The sequence below is a fragment of the Chaetura pelagica genome, unplaced genomic scaffold, assembly GCF_000747805.2.
Source record: "Chaetura pelagica isolate M959 unplaced genomic scaffold, ChaPel_1.0 scaffold112, whole genome shotgun sequence".
Classification (NCBI taxonomy): domain Eukaryota; kingdom Metazoa; phylum Chordata; class Aves; order Apodiformes; family Apodidae; genus Chaetura; species Chaetura pelagica.
Window position 1 is genome coordinate 3110097 of NW_009952798.1, and position 17754 is coordinate 3127850.

The window sequence follows — 17754 nt, forward strand, 5'->3', positions numbered from 1 at the left end:
AGGAATGCCATCCATGGCAGATTGTGCTCTTTGTTTTGTTTCAGAGGAGTGAACCTTGATCTGTTGTGTTGAACCAGGATCACGGTTGTGCCACCAGGGCAGCTTTTAACATGGAGTGGAATAGAATTGTTGGTAACAGAGCTAAAACTTCCCCATTGTGTGACTAAGAGTGAGAGCTAGGGGTGTATCTACAACCACGTGCACACTCTGAAGGAGTGCCTGACTCCAGGGTTTGTTGTTTGTTGACCTGCAGTCTCCATGTTGCCAGAAAAACAAGGGGGGAATGAAATTTGTTTCCTTTTCTCCTCTGTATAAACTGGACTGGCTCTTAATGCAGAGGAAGCAACACATCTTCAGGCAGCTTGATGGACAGAAAACCCTGGTAACCAGTCCTTTTAAGATGAGAGATAAAAGACCTCCCCTTAGCTCCAAGGAGGAAGGCTTCAGGGATTCTCAGGAGCTGCCCTGAAGGTGATCCCTGGAAAATGATGAAAGCAGTGAAGCCTGTGATCTGGCTCCTGGTGCTCAGTTCCTGAGGCCAGAGCAGCACCAGAGGAGGTGCTTGAACCATAACTGCTTTCCTTCAGCCGCGTGTGTGAAATTCCCTGGATAAAAGCCCTGGGAAGAAGAATTGTGTGTGTAGGTAGGTTTTACCTCCTCCGGTGTGAGCAGTGCGGCTTCCTCTGCTTGGAGGTGGCACCAGCACCTGCTTTTCGGCTGCTTTCATGCTGTCCAGTGTGCCACTTCTTCTCAGCTCTTTATAACTTGCTAAACTTCACAATCAGCATGGAAGAATTCCATGCTGCAGGTGTCTATCTTGGTGTGATTTGTGCTTTGTTGTTGTTATTTTGGTGGTTTTTTTAAAGATTCATTTAATGTACGTTTTATAGTTTAAATTTATTTTTCTCTAATATTCTCCAACCCCCCCTTTTTTTTCTCTCCTGTGATATTGCTACACCGACAGTGTAGCAGTTGAAATAAAACCTGTAGCAAATACTTCAGTTATCCAGCTTATAGTAAGAAATTTTTAACAGGTATTGAGAATGGGTTTGCATCTTTTTCTTTGCCTCTGGAAGGAGACGAGAGCGTGCACAGAGACGTTTGTCACGCGCTGCGCACCAACCCCCTTCCTTTTCTCTTGCAGCTTCTGGGTTGGAGCAAGGGGAGAAGGATCACCAGCAAATTGAAAAGAAGCAGAAAGCCTCAAGATGTCAGGCCGAAGTGGGAAGAAGAAGATGTCCAAACTGTCCCGCTCCAGCAGGGCAGGGGTGATCTTCCCCGTGGGGAGGATGATGCGCTACTTGAAGAAAGGCACGTACAAGTACCGGATAGGAGTTGGAGCACCAGTTTACATGGCAGCTGTCATAGAGTACCTAGCAGGTAAACAAAGAACCTCCTTCTGGAAGTGCTGGTCACACACAGAAGCCAGGGATGTCCCTGGGGTGGGATGCCTGTGTGTTTGGCATCTCTGAAACTTGGGCTCTGCCAGTGCAGGGTGTGTTGAAATTTGTTCAGAATGCTGAGGAGATTGATTTGCTTCTTGAATAGGCTGAGGATCGAAATGTTCTCCTTTAGAGGCACCATGCTTGGCCACTAGCTGGAAGGATTATTTTTTATTGCTATGCAGGGTGGGAAGTCTCACCTAGGCAGTTTTGGTCCAAGGAAAAGCTGTTGTGAATTAAGCTTCTGATGCACCCAGATGAGAACAAAAAGCAAACCTGCCTTCTACATCTGTTGTGCTTCTTAAGTGTACAAGCTTCATTTTGCTTGCTGTATTTCTCCTTGCAGAACTGTATCAAAGTCTTATCAACTGTGAGCGTTGTTCATTTGTATTTTAAAATCCTTTTGACTTGCCTAAGTGTATAAAGAAAGCACATCAGGGTTTAAAACCTCCCACATACCCTGAGTTTTCTTTTCCCTTGCTTTCTGAAACTGACCTCAGTGGAAGGAGCACGTGTCAAGTGGTGATACAATATACTGCAATGTATTGCAATATTTCAGACTGTCTTAGGGTCATATCTGCTCAATTTCTTATTTAATTATGGAAAACAGCACCTTAGCAAATTGTTCCAATGCCTGGTTGAGAGACGATTCTGGTTCAGGTTACTTAGGTGTTACAGATCAAGACTGAGGTGCATTAGAGAATCTGTGAGGAGTCACAAGCCTGGATGAAGTAGCTGAGTGGGTTGTGTTTCAGGAGCACAATTGATTGCCAGTTGATTGCCAGAGTAACATGGAAGAAGCTTTCATGGAGTTGCCCATGTAACAGCATTCCTGTCTTTATGCAAACACTGCTGTCTTTTTTACATATGAAAGCCATAAGAAAATCTGAAATAGTAATAATAATAATTTCTCTATTGGTAAGATGAATCTCTGATGCCTGCTAGCATGTTACAGAAACTTCCATATTTGTGGTGATTAATTACAGGCTGAGAATTGATTTCTGAAGCTGCTTCTGAAGTTGAACTGAAAAAATACTGCTGATGTAGAAGAAACGCAAACAAAATATTTGAGCTTGAATTTGTGTTCACCCTCAGCTCCTTCAGGAGATAAGTCCAGCAAAGAAGCTGGCTTTAAAATAAAACAAACCACCACTGAAAAGCAGAATCAAAATCCAAGTTTGATTTGATTTATTTTTATTTTTTTTACTGTGTGAGAACAAACATGTTTGTGCTGAGATTGTTTCATCATAGAGGAAGATCAGTTCTCTTAAGTGATGTTGGCGAAGATCTTTCACTTGATTAAGAGCATACATAAAGTCATATTGGCACAGTCTGGTTTAGTACATTGAAAACAAACTCTTGAATCTCTCTCTCAGCGGAGCTGGTGCAGTTGTGCTGGGGAGGTCCATGACTTGCAGAGCTTGTTCAGCTGTCTGCAACGTGGGGTGCTACTCAGCAGGGATGCTTCAGAGGCTGCAGGGAGTTAGGGGTGAAAGGTGGAGGATTCATAGCTCTCGTAGCTCTGCCAGAGTGATTTTCAACCTTGATTTTCTTGATGGGCCCTTGTGTGTTTTCTGGTGGAAGTTCAGGCCTCTTCAGGAACATCATTAATAGTAATTTCTCTCTGGTCAGGTGTATTAACTTTATTGTGAAATCACTTAGAAATCCTGTACAGACTTCTGGATGTGTGGGTATTGCAAGATGAAAACACTATTACATGGGTTTTGGATATTGCAGTCACTTTTATAATTGAATAATAACTCTGCTGACCTTCAGTCTGGGGAGGAATACATTTTTTTTCTTTTCCCACTTCACAAGGATCCACAGTGTTCAAAGGAGGTTTTAGGATAAGTATTTGGAAGTGCTGGTTCTGAGCTGTGGCAATCATTACAAGGTGTAGTAGTAGATTGTTGGCAGCACGTCTGGTATATGCAGCACTTCAGCAGTGCAGGCTGAGTTATGGTCTTATTTTTAGATCATACAGCACAGCACTGTGCACCTGCTACCTGAACTGGAACAGTGTTAGGTGTTGGCTCTGCTTTTGGCTAGGAAGTGCAGTTTCATTTCAATATTTTAATGTGATATGGGGAGGTTGTGTGTGGGCCTGCACTTTGTGTGCGAGTATAGTCTTTGGATTTGGGAAGCCTTTGGAAACAAAATGTCATTTTCTGAGGCTGTTGTCTTAAAACTGATAACAGGAGGTACCAGATAACGTTAAGAAATGTTACAAATTCCAGTTTTCTCTCGTGGATTTGCAACTGTGAAATGATGGCTGCTCAGGCTGGGAGCCTGCATGGTGGGAACTGCTTCAGGTGATGTCTGAGAGGGTTGGAGAAAGGGACTCTGGTTCTTCAACTCTTTCACAGAAGCCAGGTGAACCACGAGTTTATGTTAAGTTAAAACATTAGTGAGAAGGTCTCCTCTAAAGACCTGGGTGCATTTGAGCAAAGAATTGATGCTGTATGCAATGGGAAGGGTGGTTTCTGCCATCTCGGAGAAACCTGCTCTGTTGGGCCAGGTGGTAACTTTGAAAAATCACAGATGCTCAGCAGAGGCTTCTTTGATTTTAACAGCTAAAGCCTCTTGAGGGCTTGGCTCTTGCTGAGCATGTTCCAGCCTCTCTCAGCTCCCAGTGCTGCCCAGACTGCCCGTGCATCACCCCCATGGAGTGACAAAGCTTGCCTCCAGCTCCCAATGTGTGGCACCTGACAACCATTATCAACACCAAATCTGTGGCTTGGCAGGATGCCAGCAATCACTGCCGTGTGTCTCAAAAGGAGGTACTTTTACCTCAGCTGATTAGCTAATGTGAAGATGATGTCATCAGTGTTCTAAGGCTTTTTTATTTTTGGTAATCTCTCTATGCTGTTTTACATCTTAGGCTTGAAGCACGTGTTGCAAAACTGCAGCTTAATTCCTGTCAAGAAGGTTGTGTTTACTGGAACAGTGTTGAGCTCCAATGACTTCAGAGTTAAAACTCCATGAAAAATTGGGCCTCTGTCACATTGGATTGATGGACCTTACCACAGATCCATGCCAGACTATGCTCTGAGCACGCAGGGGCCTGACTACAGCCATCAGCATCCAAATCAAACATCAGCTGCATATGTCCCATGATACACCAACATGTAGACAAAATAATGCAGGTGCCTCTTGCTTAGGAGGCAGAAGACATGTGAATGGTGTGCTGGCCACAGGAACTCACAGAAGATGTCAGTAGAAAGCCGCCTTCTCTAAATTAGGGCAGAACACCACTCCAGCAAAGACCTCCTCCTTCAAAGGACATCAGCTGGCATTCTGCTCAGTCTGTTTCACTCATCTGCTGCCAAGAGACAAATGGAGGAGATACTTTTCCACTTGCAAATGGAGGACTAAGGACTCCATCATCTGATATGTCTTTTCAGAGCAAAGATATTATCAGGTAGATTTCTACATGGTAGTGCAACAGCAACTGCCAAAACTTATTCTAAAGGCAAAGTGGAAAACAAGAAATCTTGTCTGAAATCTTTCCAATTCTTCTGCCAGTACTTCTCATTTGTCTTTCCTACCTGTCCAGCTGAGCACATCACAAAAGTAGGCTGAGCTCAGTTGAGCAAATAACTTTGGCCTGCCTGTAATGCTTGTAGTTGATCAGCTGAAGAAACCTTTTTTTCCTGTATGTCACTGAATGAGAAGATGTAGTAACATTCGGGTCGTAGCTTCTTCTTGGGTTGGTTGGAAGATGGTGATGTTTTTCCTTGGTCCTGAGCACTCATCAGACTGGAGAAAAGGCTCTCTGAGTGGGTGCTGTGTCGTGTCAGTGGACAGATCTGGGCACTGTGCTCTTGACATAACCCTCAATGTCTGTCTGAGGCTGAGGTGAACTGTGGAGTTGGATAAATGAGATTTTAGTCATCTCCATTTGAAGTTATTCTTCCAGTGTGGAGGCATCTTGTGTGGATTTTGAATCTTGAGGGAAGCAAGATTATTTCAGATTTCACTTCAGTTCTTCATGCCTGCTGAGAGGAGGGAAAGTAATACCAACTTATGTCTGAGAACATCAAGATGCCCAGTTTCAAGAGGGCTTGTTATAGCACAGGAGTTCATTACAGGACCTATATTCTCAGACTAGTTTCTTTAGAGTTTTAGATAACCTCAACTGTCAAGATGTTTCCACTTGAAATGGTTAAGTAGTTTCTTTAGGGATCTGTTCTTATCAGCAGAGGATGTGAATAACTGAAGCCTCCAGAGTTGATGTTGCTTTTTGCAAGTGCCATTTTACGTTCCTAAGATTGAGTCCTTGCCTCCAGCACTAGAAAAACAAGCATACAGACACTTAGTAGAAGGAGGTAAGGCAGTTATTTACCTGTGCAAATAATTGGCATCCTTTGATAAGTTATATGCATATCCCACAGTCTGCCATACATCATCTCTCCTTGGATTCCCTCCTTCCTGGTGTCCTGTGGTAGAGGCTGGCATTTGAGTGTTCTGCCTTTTTTGCTCTTAACATTAGGCAGAGGACATTTGAGTGCACCATCAGGATGCTGCTGGCCAAAGGACCCAGAACCTGGGGGAGTGGGGTGAGCACACAGGTAGCAGGATGTGCCTGTTGTTGGCACATCTGCAAGAACTTCAGTTACCACCCAGGTAAGTATGTGTTGCTTCTTTTTTTTCTTCCCCCTCGATGCAATCTTCTTCTGCTATCAGCACCAAACTGCAAAACTCCTTGGAGGAGTCTTCTTTCCTTGCTTTGTGCTGGTCTGCCCAGTGGATGGCAATCTGTTCCTGCTGTCTGCTGCTGCATTAGCTCCACTGGCAGAGGTCTGGGACAACTTCCAGCCCCCACAGGGGTGAATGTAGCTGGATTACGCAGAATCTCTTTCCAGTCTCCTTTCAAATCCAAGTCAGACACTCCAAAGTTAAGCCAGAGCTGAGGTTCCTACCCCAACTTTTAGTGTAGGCTCAGTGTGTATTTGTGGTGTGATACTATTTCTGATGGTCAGATTACTCACTGCTTTTTCCTTGTGACAGTTACTGCAACCACAGTTCAATGTTCTCTGGAATTAAGTGCCTCTCTGTGATAATTGCAACTAAATGCAACTTTGATCATGATTCTTGAAGGTTTTGCAGGGATAGCTGTGAAAATTTCCAACCCAGGCTGGCTGTTTCTTAAACAATCCACTGTGAATAGGCACAGAATTCCAAACAATGGTTTTTGCACCTCCAGCATTCAGTTCAGCACTCATGCTGCATAGGAGTGAAAACTGGATGACAAGTATGCACTTTTGTTATTCTAACTGAGTGAAATGGAAAGCTTGTCTTTTTCCCATGAACTGAGGGCTAAACCCTCTTGTTGAAATCTCTTGGATTTTAGCCAGAGGGCATGATGTGGATTTCCACTAGATTTTTCATGAACATTCTGCTTTTTATAATGGTTACAGTTCATTACTTAGTTGACAAAAAGGAGTTAAGATATCATTAACAGGACACTGATGGGCTGTAACTTTCTTACTCCTATTACTGACAGATGTAAAGACAAAACCAGAAGGCAGGAAAAATGACCACTTTTAAAATGAAAAAAGGGGTGAATATGATTTTTATGATCATTTGGAGCAGAACACCCCCTTCTCAGTCTTTCAGTAGAGTTCTTACCTGAGAAAATAACTTCTGAGCAGCAGCCAGACTGTGTAAGCTAATGAGTTATACTGATTGCTACAGTTTAAATGAACTCAGAAATATGTGTCTGCATTTCCTCTGTAACACTCAGAAAAAGCTCAGTGACTCTCGTGGCAGCATAAATCCTACTGCAAATTTAGAGAAACTACTTTTAAAGTGGCCTCCTGTTCCCAGAGATGCAGAAGGAACTTTCTACCCACAGTTCACACATTGTTTGTAGTTTTGAATAGTTCATGCTCTTAGGTTGTCTCTGCTTGCCTCTAAGTCAAACCTTTCATATCTTGTTCTAAAGTGAAGCTTCTCACAGATTTTCAATGCCCTTTCATGCAGAATTGCAGTGTTGCCTGGCTGGTTTGTTGGCTTTCAAAGTGTTTCTTTAAATGCACCTCAGTCTTTGTCTTACCTGGTCCTGAGAATCCTTGCTGTTTTGTCAGAACTGTCTGTACTCGAGCTGGGGTTTCACTGCATGTTTTACTGTTTTATTGTTATAGGGTTAGTGCTGGATTTTGGGCTGCTGGTGTACATTTTTATGGGGTGTCCTGTGGTGTTTTGTTGTTGTTTTTTTTTGAAAGAATTCTGACTTGGGACTTGTAAAAGAAGTTATGTGAACTAAGCTAAGCATATTTCCTCCTAGCTGTCCTTCAGGGAATTAGGAAGGGCAAATTATTTGATGTAAATCTGCAAGCACATTTAATGTGGTTTGGTTCCTGCCTCTCTGTAGCAAAGAGCATTTAAACTGGAAAGCATCCTTGAAAAGGTAAATGGATATGAAGAAGGGATGTAAAATGTGTATATAGGGTGTACATAAGTTATGTTTTTGTTACTAATTTTTATCTCAATGTGTTCACAGCTGAAATTCTAGAATTAGCAGGAAATGCAGCACGAGACAACAAGAAAGGAAGAATTGCCCCCAGACACATCCTCCTGGCAGTTGCAAATGATGAGGAACTGAATCAGGTACCTGTTTGCATTTCTGTGTGAGAGTTACAGGCTGAGTGAAGCTGCTTCCACAGATCAGACACTGTTTAGTCCGACACATGAATGAGAGCATGATTATTAGAGCAGAGGAAGACAAGATTCTTGGATAAAAAAGCAAACAAAAAAGAAGGTTCTCATCTTAAATCCTCTGGAAATGAATTTTGCTTCTTTCCATAGCCTGTTGAGTCCTCTTTGAATTGGGTGAACTTGATGCTGAATTTCTTTCTTCTTCAGCAACACCCAGTACATAAAGAAAATGTGCCCCATGGAAGACCTTTCCCCAAAAGCTGTAAAAATGTGTGTTTTCTATTATACTGTCTGGGAGGCCCATCTTGGATATGGATCTGGCCCTCTCTCTACTACTGCTGCCTCCAGGACTGCCTCCTGCTCTGTAAGCCCAGGTCCATTAGCTCCCCGACTGTGGATCACTTGTGAGATGGCTTCTGCTAAAATTGTTGAGTGGGAAGAGTGATCATGGCATGGGCTTGTGAATTGCAGCATTCAGGGGTGCCAGCAAGGTTCAGTCAGCATCTGAGGATCTCTTCTTTGTCAGCCCCATGTGAAGGTGGGTGACATCATTCACACTTTGAAAGATTCCACTTAATTTGACTGCTTTAAATAATTAAAATGTGGTGCCCCTGAAATCATCCAGCTTGGTTTCCAGTCCAGGGGACTGAAAATGTAAGAAGAGAAGCCAGGAGAGAGGGAAAACCATACAAACCCTAGCAGCCCAATCTCTGCTCCATGGGGCTGTGAACTGGGGACTAGATCTACTGTTGTCCATTAGGAATTAGCCAGGGTTTTTCTTCCACCTAATATCACAGCCCATTGTTCACCTCTCCAAAGCAGGTTCCTGGGGCTCTTGCTTGATTTCACAGAATGCTTCCGAGACAAAAGGATCAGTTGTACTTTGAGCAAGGCTGCAGTGCCATCATTTTATTTTTAAGTAGCCTGCAGGCCCTTATCATCTCCGTGAGTCACCAAGGACAGGGATGCAGAAATCCAGCACTGGAAGAGAAGAGTGACTGACCTGAAGAGTTCTCTGGGCTGTGCTGTGACCTGCCAGGTTTCTTGTTATTGTGGGTTTTCTCCCTCATATTTTTTGTGGTGTGGTTTTGTTCATGACAAAGGGATGAGATGCAATCCTTTGTGAGGTGTGGAGTCTACTTGCACGTGTCACTTAGCAAGAACAGTGAGAACATGTTCGTTTACACTATAGTTTTCCTTGCAGTTGCTAAAAGGTGTGACTATTGCAAGTGGAGGTGTCCTGCCCAGAATCCAGCCAGAGCTTCTAGCCAAGAAACGGGGTGCCAAAGGCAAATCTGAGACCATCCTTTCACCTGCTCCTGAGAAGAAGGGAAGGAAATCCATGGTGAACAAAAAGAGTGGGAAGAAGGCAAAGTCTACTAAGGCCCGGACACCCAAAAAGGTAAACATGAGGCTGATATTCCAGAGGTGTGGGAGAGGCAGTGGATCAAAACCAACTTAGATTATTAGGAGGAATAAATTAGTGCTTCCACATTGTTTTGTTTGTAACAATTGGAAATGGGAGGTAGGAGCTAATAATAGATTGTATTTTTTTTCTCTAAACTTCAGAAACAAAGGCAAACACAGTATTTTAGTAATGAGTTTTCATAACAAAAGCCCTTAAAGCTTTGAGGGATACTTTTCAGATTTCCATGTCACCCTTTGCAATACTTTCTTGGTAACTGTGTAGAATATCTGTATCTCCAGGCTAACTGTGTGGCAGTGAGCTCTGGCTTTTAAAAGAAAGGAAGCTGTGTTTTAAAACATTGTCTGCCTGACAGATGTCACACCTTCAACCTTGTGCAGTTACCAGGTTGCTGTTAAAGACTTTTCACTGTGCAGAGAACTTGTCCTGACATGGTACATAAATGTTGTTTTGACAAGCTCTTGGTTTCATGTGTTCTCAGGTGTGTTGTTGTTACTGGTTTTTAAAAGAGTTGCCAGAAGAATAAAGGAATCAGAATTTGACCACTGCACCTTCCCTTACAGTTGCCCATCCTCTGTCACCATCCAAAATGGTCTAATTTGGTAAAGGAGTGACCCAGATCTGGTTTGTCATTCCAGAGCATGCATCTTATAACACTGCTAAATCTTTGATTGGGTCGGATGAAACAATAATAAGCTTTGACCTAGGCTTTTTAAACTTGTAAGAAGCACATCTTTCTGGAGGCCTCTAAGCTTTGATACATTTCCACAGCTGAGAATATGTAGAAACAATTTTTTAAAAGAAAACAGGATCCTTAATAGGATGCCTCTGTGTATTGAGCTCAGCTACCACCTCACATTGAATTGTGCACGTGCAGGATTTGGAACTTGCTAGGAAGAGTTATGTCTTCTTGACATACGTTAAAGCAAATACTGAGAGATGTGAGGAGATGCTCCTGCAGCCCTGGTAGGAACAGGTTTGCTGCTCCTGGAACTAGGCTGCATGAAGGAGCGTGTCCCACAAATGGGATTTTTGCACTCAATCTTCAGCTGTGAGTTACTTCATTTTGTCCTCTGCCTGCTTTTAGAGAGGTGTGATGGCTTGCTCCTAGCAATATGGATTCAGATTTATGATTGACTTAGATGAGACTTATGATCTTTTTCCTTTTCAGATCATGAAGTTGTTGTTTTGCTTCAGATTGGAGCATTTGACTGGGTTACTAAGTTACTAAGTTTGATTTAGTAGGAGCTCTTCTCTGTTAGCAGCAAAAATAAACTAGCACACACCCACCTGTAAACAAAACCTTAATTTTCAGTGAAACTACAGCTTATAATGTGGCTACAAACATATGCAATGCCTCAGATCAACCATTGCTGGTTTAACATTATATAAACACTGAATAACTGTTTGGGGATTAAAAGAATAATTAAAATAATATTTGGGGATTAAAAGGCTCGGAGTAATTTATTGATTGGATTAACAGATTAAATCCATCCATTGCTGGTTAATGGGAAAATGTCAATGTTATTTCTTTTTTTTTTTCTTTTGAGAGTTCTTGCTTTTTTCTCCCCCCCTCAAACAGAACAAGCAAAAGGACAGTGAAAAAGAAGGAGCTTCAAATTCAACATCTGAAGATGGACCTGGGGATGGTTTCACTATCTTGTCCTCCAAGAGCCTTATGCCAGGACAAAAGGTAATAGAAAGTTTCAACAGACTGGGAGCCTTGCATAAATGGAAGGATGTTTTTGACCTAGCACCAGTATAAAATCCACACTGTTTGTTTCTTGGCCTAAGCTGTGTTGCAGTTTGGTTTGGTTTGGACTTGGCTGCGTTGTGCCTGGTACAGTGCCAAACCAGGTTTAACCCTCTAGGCTATTTATTCCTTACAAAAAAGTATTTCTGGGCCAGGTCCTAGGGTCACCCAGAGTTTCCACATGTTGGTTTGTGCCAGAAGCCTGAGTGCCCCATCTGAAGGTGGGTGGTGGGACCCTGCTCTCCTGCTGTACAAACTGAGGACCTCACCAGAGATGCAGGACATGCCTGCTTCTCCATCTCAGCACAGACTGACACTGTGCCTGGCCAGAATTACAAAACTGTCCCACCAAAGTATCCCTGTGTCCTTGGCATCAGTCCCTTTTATTTCCCTCTCCTCCCTGTACTGACCAAGAGGGGAGAGAGTTTGCCTGCCTTAATTTTTGGACCCTCTGAATGAAGCTGGAGTTTTTCTTACAGATTTAACTATGGAAATATAGTCAACACTTTTAAAATGTATTATTGTGGTTGCTGTTGCTATTTCTGATAGTAATGCTACATGGAAGAAGTGTTTTTCCTGAAACTGCTTCTGTAAGCCCTCTCTGCTGGTGGTCTGCCCTGTTCTATGAGGCAGTGCTTAAGAGTTGAATCCACCTGATCCCATCTCTTGCTAAACCAGGAGTCTAGAATGGGCCAGACAGATCCAAAAGATTGCTGAAAGCAGTCACCTGGCTAGTTAAATGAAACTTGGATCTCTTTTACTGGAGTTCTGTCCTGTCCTAAGTCTGTGCAGCTTCTCATTTTCTTCTTTAAAATGGGCAGTGCTTATTGTTCTGGTTAGGACAGAGAATCATAGAGTCATCCTGGTTGGACCTTGAAGATCATCAAGTCCAACCATAACCTAAATCTCTATATATTGCAGCCTGTCTTGAAAGATTTAAGCTGTGCTGGGCATGTGTTCAGCAGCTCTGAAGTCTTCTTAATGGTGTTGAGGGTTTTAGTCCTCTGTTGTTGCTCAAAGTCATGGGGCTGTGAAATCTGGGGAGCAGCCTTTTCTGAGCACCCTAAGGCATCAAGTTTTGGCAAGTTCCTTCTATCTAGATGCGTGGGTGGGTAAAAACATTCCTTAGTTTGTTTATACCAGGAAGTCTAAGGGAAAGTAATTACTTGGGTGGTGAAGCCTTTACAGCCCAGGATAGTGTTCAGCCCTTCTCAGTCTCTACACTGAAGTGTTTTCTACAGGGGAAAAGCTTTTTCATTTTAATATTTTTCTCTTTAAATGGAAACATTTCCAAAGGTAGCTTTTTCTTTTCAAAGTGTGATGCTAGAATATTAATTCTCTAGCAGTAACTTCTTCTGGAGCAAGCTCCCAAGCTGTGGGCCTGTCACAAAAAAATCTTAGGGGTGTGCGAATTAATGAACAGGTAAAAATCAGAATCACACGTAACTGCTGATCTCTGAAAGGCTGAATCCAGCCTTCTTTCAATGTTAGTGGTTTTAGTATGGAAACAAGTTTAAACTTGGATTGCTGTTTTGATTTCTACTCTCATTGTTATTTGACAGCTCTCTCTGACACAGAGTGACATCAGCCATATTGGCTCCATGAAAGTAGAAGGCATCGTTCACCCCACCACTGCTGAAATAGACCTCAAGGAGGAAGTAGGTGAGGCTTTGCTTGAGAAAAACACCTCTAGAGCTGGAACTCCAGCTGGTCTGCTAGCTGCCTGCGGAGATCCCACTCTGTTTCACCTGAATCTTCCCCAGGTCATAACATATCCCTTTACACCACCTCTGAAAATCAGGCTGGATCTGTCTAGGTATAACAAGCTAATCACTAATTTCTCTTTTATTAATGGTGGCTTTTGACAATCAATCTAAGCACAGGTAATTTGTTGAGGCACACGAGCAGCAAAGGTGTAAATAAACATTATTGTGGCATTTATTGGATTGTTTTGACATTTTCCCTCTGAAAATTCTGTGAAGAAAATGATGCATTAGTAACTCTTCCAATTATTCTCTTCACTGTAGGATTTTACATGCCTTAGAAATACTCAGGTACAAGGTCTTATGCTGCTCATGTGAAATAAGGGGATTTTACTGCTGATGTGCAAATACGGAAATTGAAGGAAGAGGGAGGTAAAAACGAGTTGCAGTTGGTTGCAGAGAGGCAGAGAATCCAGTAGCAGGCTTTGGGACCATTGTTTTATGTAGTTGGTTATCAGGACATTCACTGGCATCCCAGCTGTGCTCATTTCAGAAAGCAGTGGAGTTTGTACATTGAGTTGATTTTTGGAGGCTGAAAAGCTGAGTCCTGGAAATCCCACTCTTCACTGTTTTAGCCAGAAGCCAGAGTAAGATAACATTCTGTGACAGATCATTTTATTAAAGTGATTTCCAGTAATAACATACAGAGATTTTCAAAACCAATAACAGGTTAACTTTGGCTGTGGCTAGACAGTGTGGTAAACATAAACTTCAGATAGAGGGAAGCAGAAGAAGATGTGTACCATATTCTTTTAAATAACACAGAGTTGTTTTTCTGTGCTGATACTTTGAAGCCAAGGCCTTTTACTCTGTGTCCTTGCAGGCAAAGCATTGGAAAAGGCTGGTGGGAAGGAGTTTTTAGAAACAGTGAAAGAGCTTCGCAAATCTCAAGGACCTTTGGAAGTTGCTGAAGGTAAAAAGGATACTACAGTCTTTTGGAAACAGCTCACTCCATCTGTTCTTTTCCCTGGGCATTCTGATCTACATGTGCCTTTGCTTATGTGTTGGAAATGTTTCTGTTTCTTGTTTAAAGCTGTTGCAGATATGGGCAGCCTGCTTAGGGGAAAAAGAAGGGAGTAGAATAGGATACCTGTGTGCTGTGCACATCCAGTCCTTGAGCTTCTCAGTGGCACCATAAGTTCCATCAGGCTGATTAATTCCCCTTTGGGCAATTCCAGTCTGTAAGCGTCCAAAAAATTAGACAAAAACTTGTGCTGTCACCTTTTGTGCCATCTTCCCTGTCCTGTTTTTGTACCACATTGTTAGTGAGGATCAGAAACAGCTCTCGGCCTGACATAGGAGATTTAAGAACAGTCAGGGTTTATAAATCATCCTGCTTTATGCATATTTGATGCAGGGTATAATCCAAATAGTTACCTTACCTTGAACAGAAATAAAGATTCAATATGTTCTTAAGAGCTGGCATGCTTTCTGGAAGAGCAATCTCTGCTCTTGTCCCAGGCACTGCAGCTTCATGATAGAAGTACAAATTACAGAAGAGCTCCCTTCAAAGGTTTCACAGTGAATAGTTTGGCTTTTGAGGTTGTCTTCTTTAGTCAACAAATGAAACAAGTTCATAGGGGTTGAAGGTGGCTGGAGGGCACACAAAGAGAACTTGCAATGTATCTTCCAGTGCCTTATTTGGCTTAGTGTCTTCATGCCCAAGATAAAAAGTGCTTGACATAGTCTATTTTTTAACCTTTCCTAAAGGAATAGCTTTTATAATCTCAAATGACAGGGCAAGTTTTGTACAAGATGCTTTGCTTTTTGCATTATGCCATAACATCAAAGTAAACTACTTTCCTCTGTCAACATCACTACCTAACTGAAAAATAGGGTCCTTTTACCCTATTAAACCAGTCCTAGGAAAGAAGATAATCTTAGTTTAATAGATAGGAAAAAAAGGTTGGGTTTTGTCTGTTTGTTTGGTGTGTTATTGTGTTGGAAATTGCCCCTTCTGTTGGTTTTGAGGCAAGTGATGGTGTTTAATGACTGGTGGCCTACTGCCAACAAAACACTTGACACCTGGTGGGCTGGAATTCAAGTGCTGCTCACCGGGATACTCATGTTGCTTGGAGTCAATTTGCTCTCTATGGTTAAAGGCCTGACACTTCTCTTCTGCTGGTTGGAATTTCACTGGCAGAGTGAAGCGTTAGACAGGATTCCTCTGTGCCTGCAACAGAATCCCTCTGTGATGGTGGACAAGTGAATAAATCCAAGTTTTTAATCCTTGGGCATTAATTGCACATCTAATTTCAGGGTGTTTAACCTGAGATTCCAAGACCTGGAATTTCAGAAGTGCCAATGGTCCCAATTGCAACAAAAGCAACCTGATGCCATGCTCTGTGGGCTCTGCAGGTCCTGGAGAAATGATATGCTTCCTGAAAAAAATGAATCTGAGATTCCAAATTGGGCATAACTGGTGGAAACTTTCAACAAACTCCTTTGATTTTTTTCATGTCGTTGTCTGAAAGCACCTGGTTGTGAAGTGGGTCTAAATGTGACTCCCTGACCCCCTGGAGCTGTAATGATGATGCAGGGTATTTGTGCAAAGCATTCAGATAGGGCTGTTACAGCACTGCAGAAATGTCTGTTGAGGGGATGAATGACACTGTGTCCGGTGCCAGGTTTTGGTGCTTTGCATGTAGCAAATCCAGGGAATCCAGATTCATTTGATACTGTGCTGAATGAGAAAGCTGTAAAGTGTTATTGGTGTGTTAACCAAATGAGCCCTGGGTTCTGTGATCCCAGAAGTAATGACAAGGCAGAGTATGACTGCCAGAGAGCCACTGTGGTGGATTTTAACCTCTGATGTGTTTCTTTGGAGAGGGAATGTGATGAAGGGAGCACTTTGGGTTGAGAGGTTGTTGCAGGGTGGTTTCTGTGCAAAACTAAATGTGGTGTTTCTGTTTGTGTCAGCTGCACTCACTCAGTCTAGCGGCCTAGCAGCAAAGTTTGTCATCCACTGTCACATCCCACAGTGGGGCTCCGACAAGTGTGAAGAGCAGCTGGAAGAGACTATAAAGAACTGCTTGACAGCTGCAGAAGACAAGAAGTTGAAGTCCGTGGCTTTCCCTCCGTTTCCCAGTGGCAGGTAGGACCATCTTACCTGGAGCTGGCACGGCTTGTTCCTTTTGGGCACCACCACGTGGTGCCTGCCCAGGTGACTGACACTGCCTCGTTCTGTTTTCTTCCCCTACCACATAGAAACTGCTTCCCCAAACAGACAGCAGCCCAAGTGACTCTCAGAGCTATTTCCACCCATTTTGATGGCACCAGCTCTTCCTCCTTGAAGAACATTTACTTCCTGCTCTTCGACAGTGAAAGCATCGGCATCTACGTGCAAGAGATGGCGAAGCTAGACCTGAAGTAGCAACAGCAGCCAAATGAAACTTTATTTTTCAACAAACTTGAGTAGCATTAAATGCATTAGAGGTGGGTTTTATTTTTTCAGTGTGGTGAGGAAGGGGAGTGGTAGTAGTGTGCTGTGTTGTGACTTGATGAAGAGCTGTGACTAGAGATGAGAGGGGTTTAGTCCCATTCCTTCACGCTGTCAGCATCCTCATTTATATCACCTGAAGCAATTGAGTTACCATCTCTTTTCAGGAATTTGTTTAGTGTTCCTTGTTACTTTAGTTTAGGAGTTTCTAAAGAGTAACCTCATTTTAGATTTGTAGTGATGAATTTTTCACATACACATACACACTTCAAAGAAAGCTCTTTAAAATGTTCCCTTTTCCCCTCCCTTGGGGGTAAGTGGTAAACAGCCCACAGAGAGGGGGGAAAAGGTTTAGAAGTTGATGCATGAGGAGCTTCTGGTTTGCTTTTAACTCACAATAATATCTGTAATTACTGGGAATATTTCATGGTGATTTTGTTGGTTTTATAAGAAAAAAAGAAAAAGATGTGTCAAGTGTGGTTATTGTTACAAACCTGACTTCTGCTCTGGGAATTTCTCAACTTAAAAAGAAAAAGCAAGAAATAAAAGCAGCAGCATATCTATAATTTAAAGTCTCACAGTAACCAGCCCTTCTGGCTGAAGTCTAGTGCTATAAGTGACATAATTAAAGCTGCTGTGGAGATGTTGACACAAAACTGCATGATGTTCTGTTGAGTTCCAGGATTGCCATGACCTGCTCAAGGTTCTAGGCAGGCTTTGCCCAGGCAGTGCTGCCAGCCATTCTTTCTACAGAGCAGATCCACATTTGAGAGAGGCAGCTGCTTTTTAGGAAAGCCACAGTAGAGAAAGCCAGGGTAAAAAAAAAAAAAAACCAAACAACAAACCACCACAACAAAACAAACACCAGGTAACAAGCCAACCACAGACACTTGGGAAACCGCAGTGTTTATTGTTACAAATCAAGGTAAACCAGGTTTCTTGCTCAGAGCTATCTCTCAACAGGGAAGGAAAAGGAACATTCCTTCCCTGGTTTTGATCATGAGAACTAGGCACTTCATTTGGGAAGTGCCTCCTTCCCCTTTGCAGGCAGGCAGGGCACCCCCTTAACGCAGCATGCTTGGACAGATTGACACTACAAGTGCACCCTCACCCTCTGCCAGTTGCTAGACTCCTTGCTGGTTTCTTACTGGTCCCCTTTTAAGAGGGCATTGTCTGTCCCATCGTCTTCCAGCTCTTGGAGACAAACAGGTCCCGGCTCTTGGCAATGGTCACCAAGAGGCGTCCCACGTAGTAACCCTTCACCTGGCCTA

The 17754-nt window shown here is 42.8% G+C and overlaps 2 protein-coding genes across 3 annotated transcripts in view; one reads left to right on the forward strand and one right to left on the reverse strand.

Annotated features, from left to right (window-relative positions):
• Positions 1-1144: 1144 nt before the first annotated feature.
• LOC104386286 (core histone macro-H2A.2) lies at positions 1145-16947 on the forward strand. 2 transcript variants are annotated; one of them, XM_009994869.1, is made up of 8 exons: positions 1145-1380; positions 7948-8054; positions 9307-9504; positions 11111-11221; positions 12844-12943; positions 13868-13957; positions 15964-16138; positions 16252-16947. In XM_009994869.1, exons 1-8 carry the CDS (start codon positions 1209-1211, stop codon positions 16415-16417), a joined length of 1119 nt encoding a protein of 372 aa, XP_009993171.1. In that variant the 5' UTR covers positions 1145-1208; the 3' UTR covers positions 16418-16947. The 2 variants fall into 2 exon arrangements, with proteins under 2 accessions (XP_009993171.1, XP_009993172.1); XM_009994870.1 differs by having other exon boundaries at positions 11117-11221.
• A 694-nt stretch (positions 16948-17641) lies between these two features.
• The window catches only part of AIFM2 (apoptosis-inducing factor, mitochondrion-associated, 2), a 5865-nt gene continuing 5752 nt past the window's right edge, over positions 17642-17754 (reverse strand). Inside the window, 1 exon segment of the mRNA XM_009994871.1 lies at positions 17642-17751. Within this exon segment, the coding sequence (XP_009993173.1) occupies positions 17642-17751 (110 nt within the window).

Coding starts and splice junctions, on each gene's coding strand:
- LOC104386286 (XM_009994869.1), top strand. CDS start 1,209: ATGTCAGGCCGAAGTGGGAAGAAGAAGATGTCCAAACTGTCCCGCTCC. Junction 9,505..11,110: donor AGGCCCGGACACCCAAAAAG/GTAAACATGAGG, acceptor CCCCTCAAACAG/AACAAGCAAAAGGACAGTGA. Junction 13,958..15,963: donor ACCTTTGGAAGTTGCTGAAG/GTAAAAAGGATA, acceptor TGTTTGTGTCAG/CTGCACTCACTCAGTCTAGC.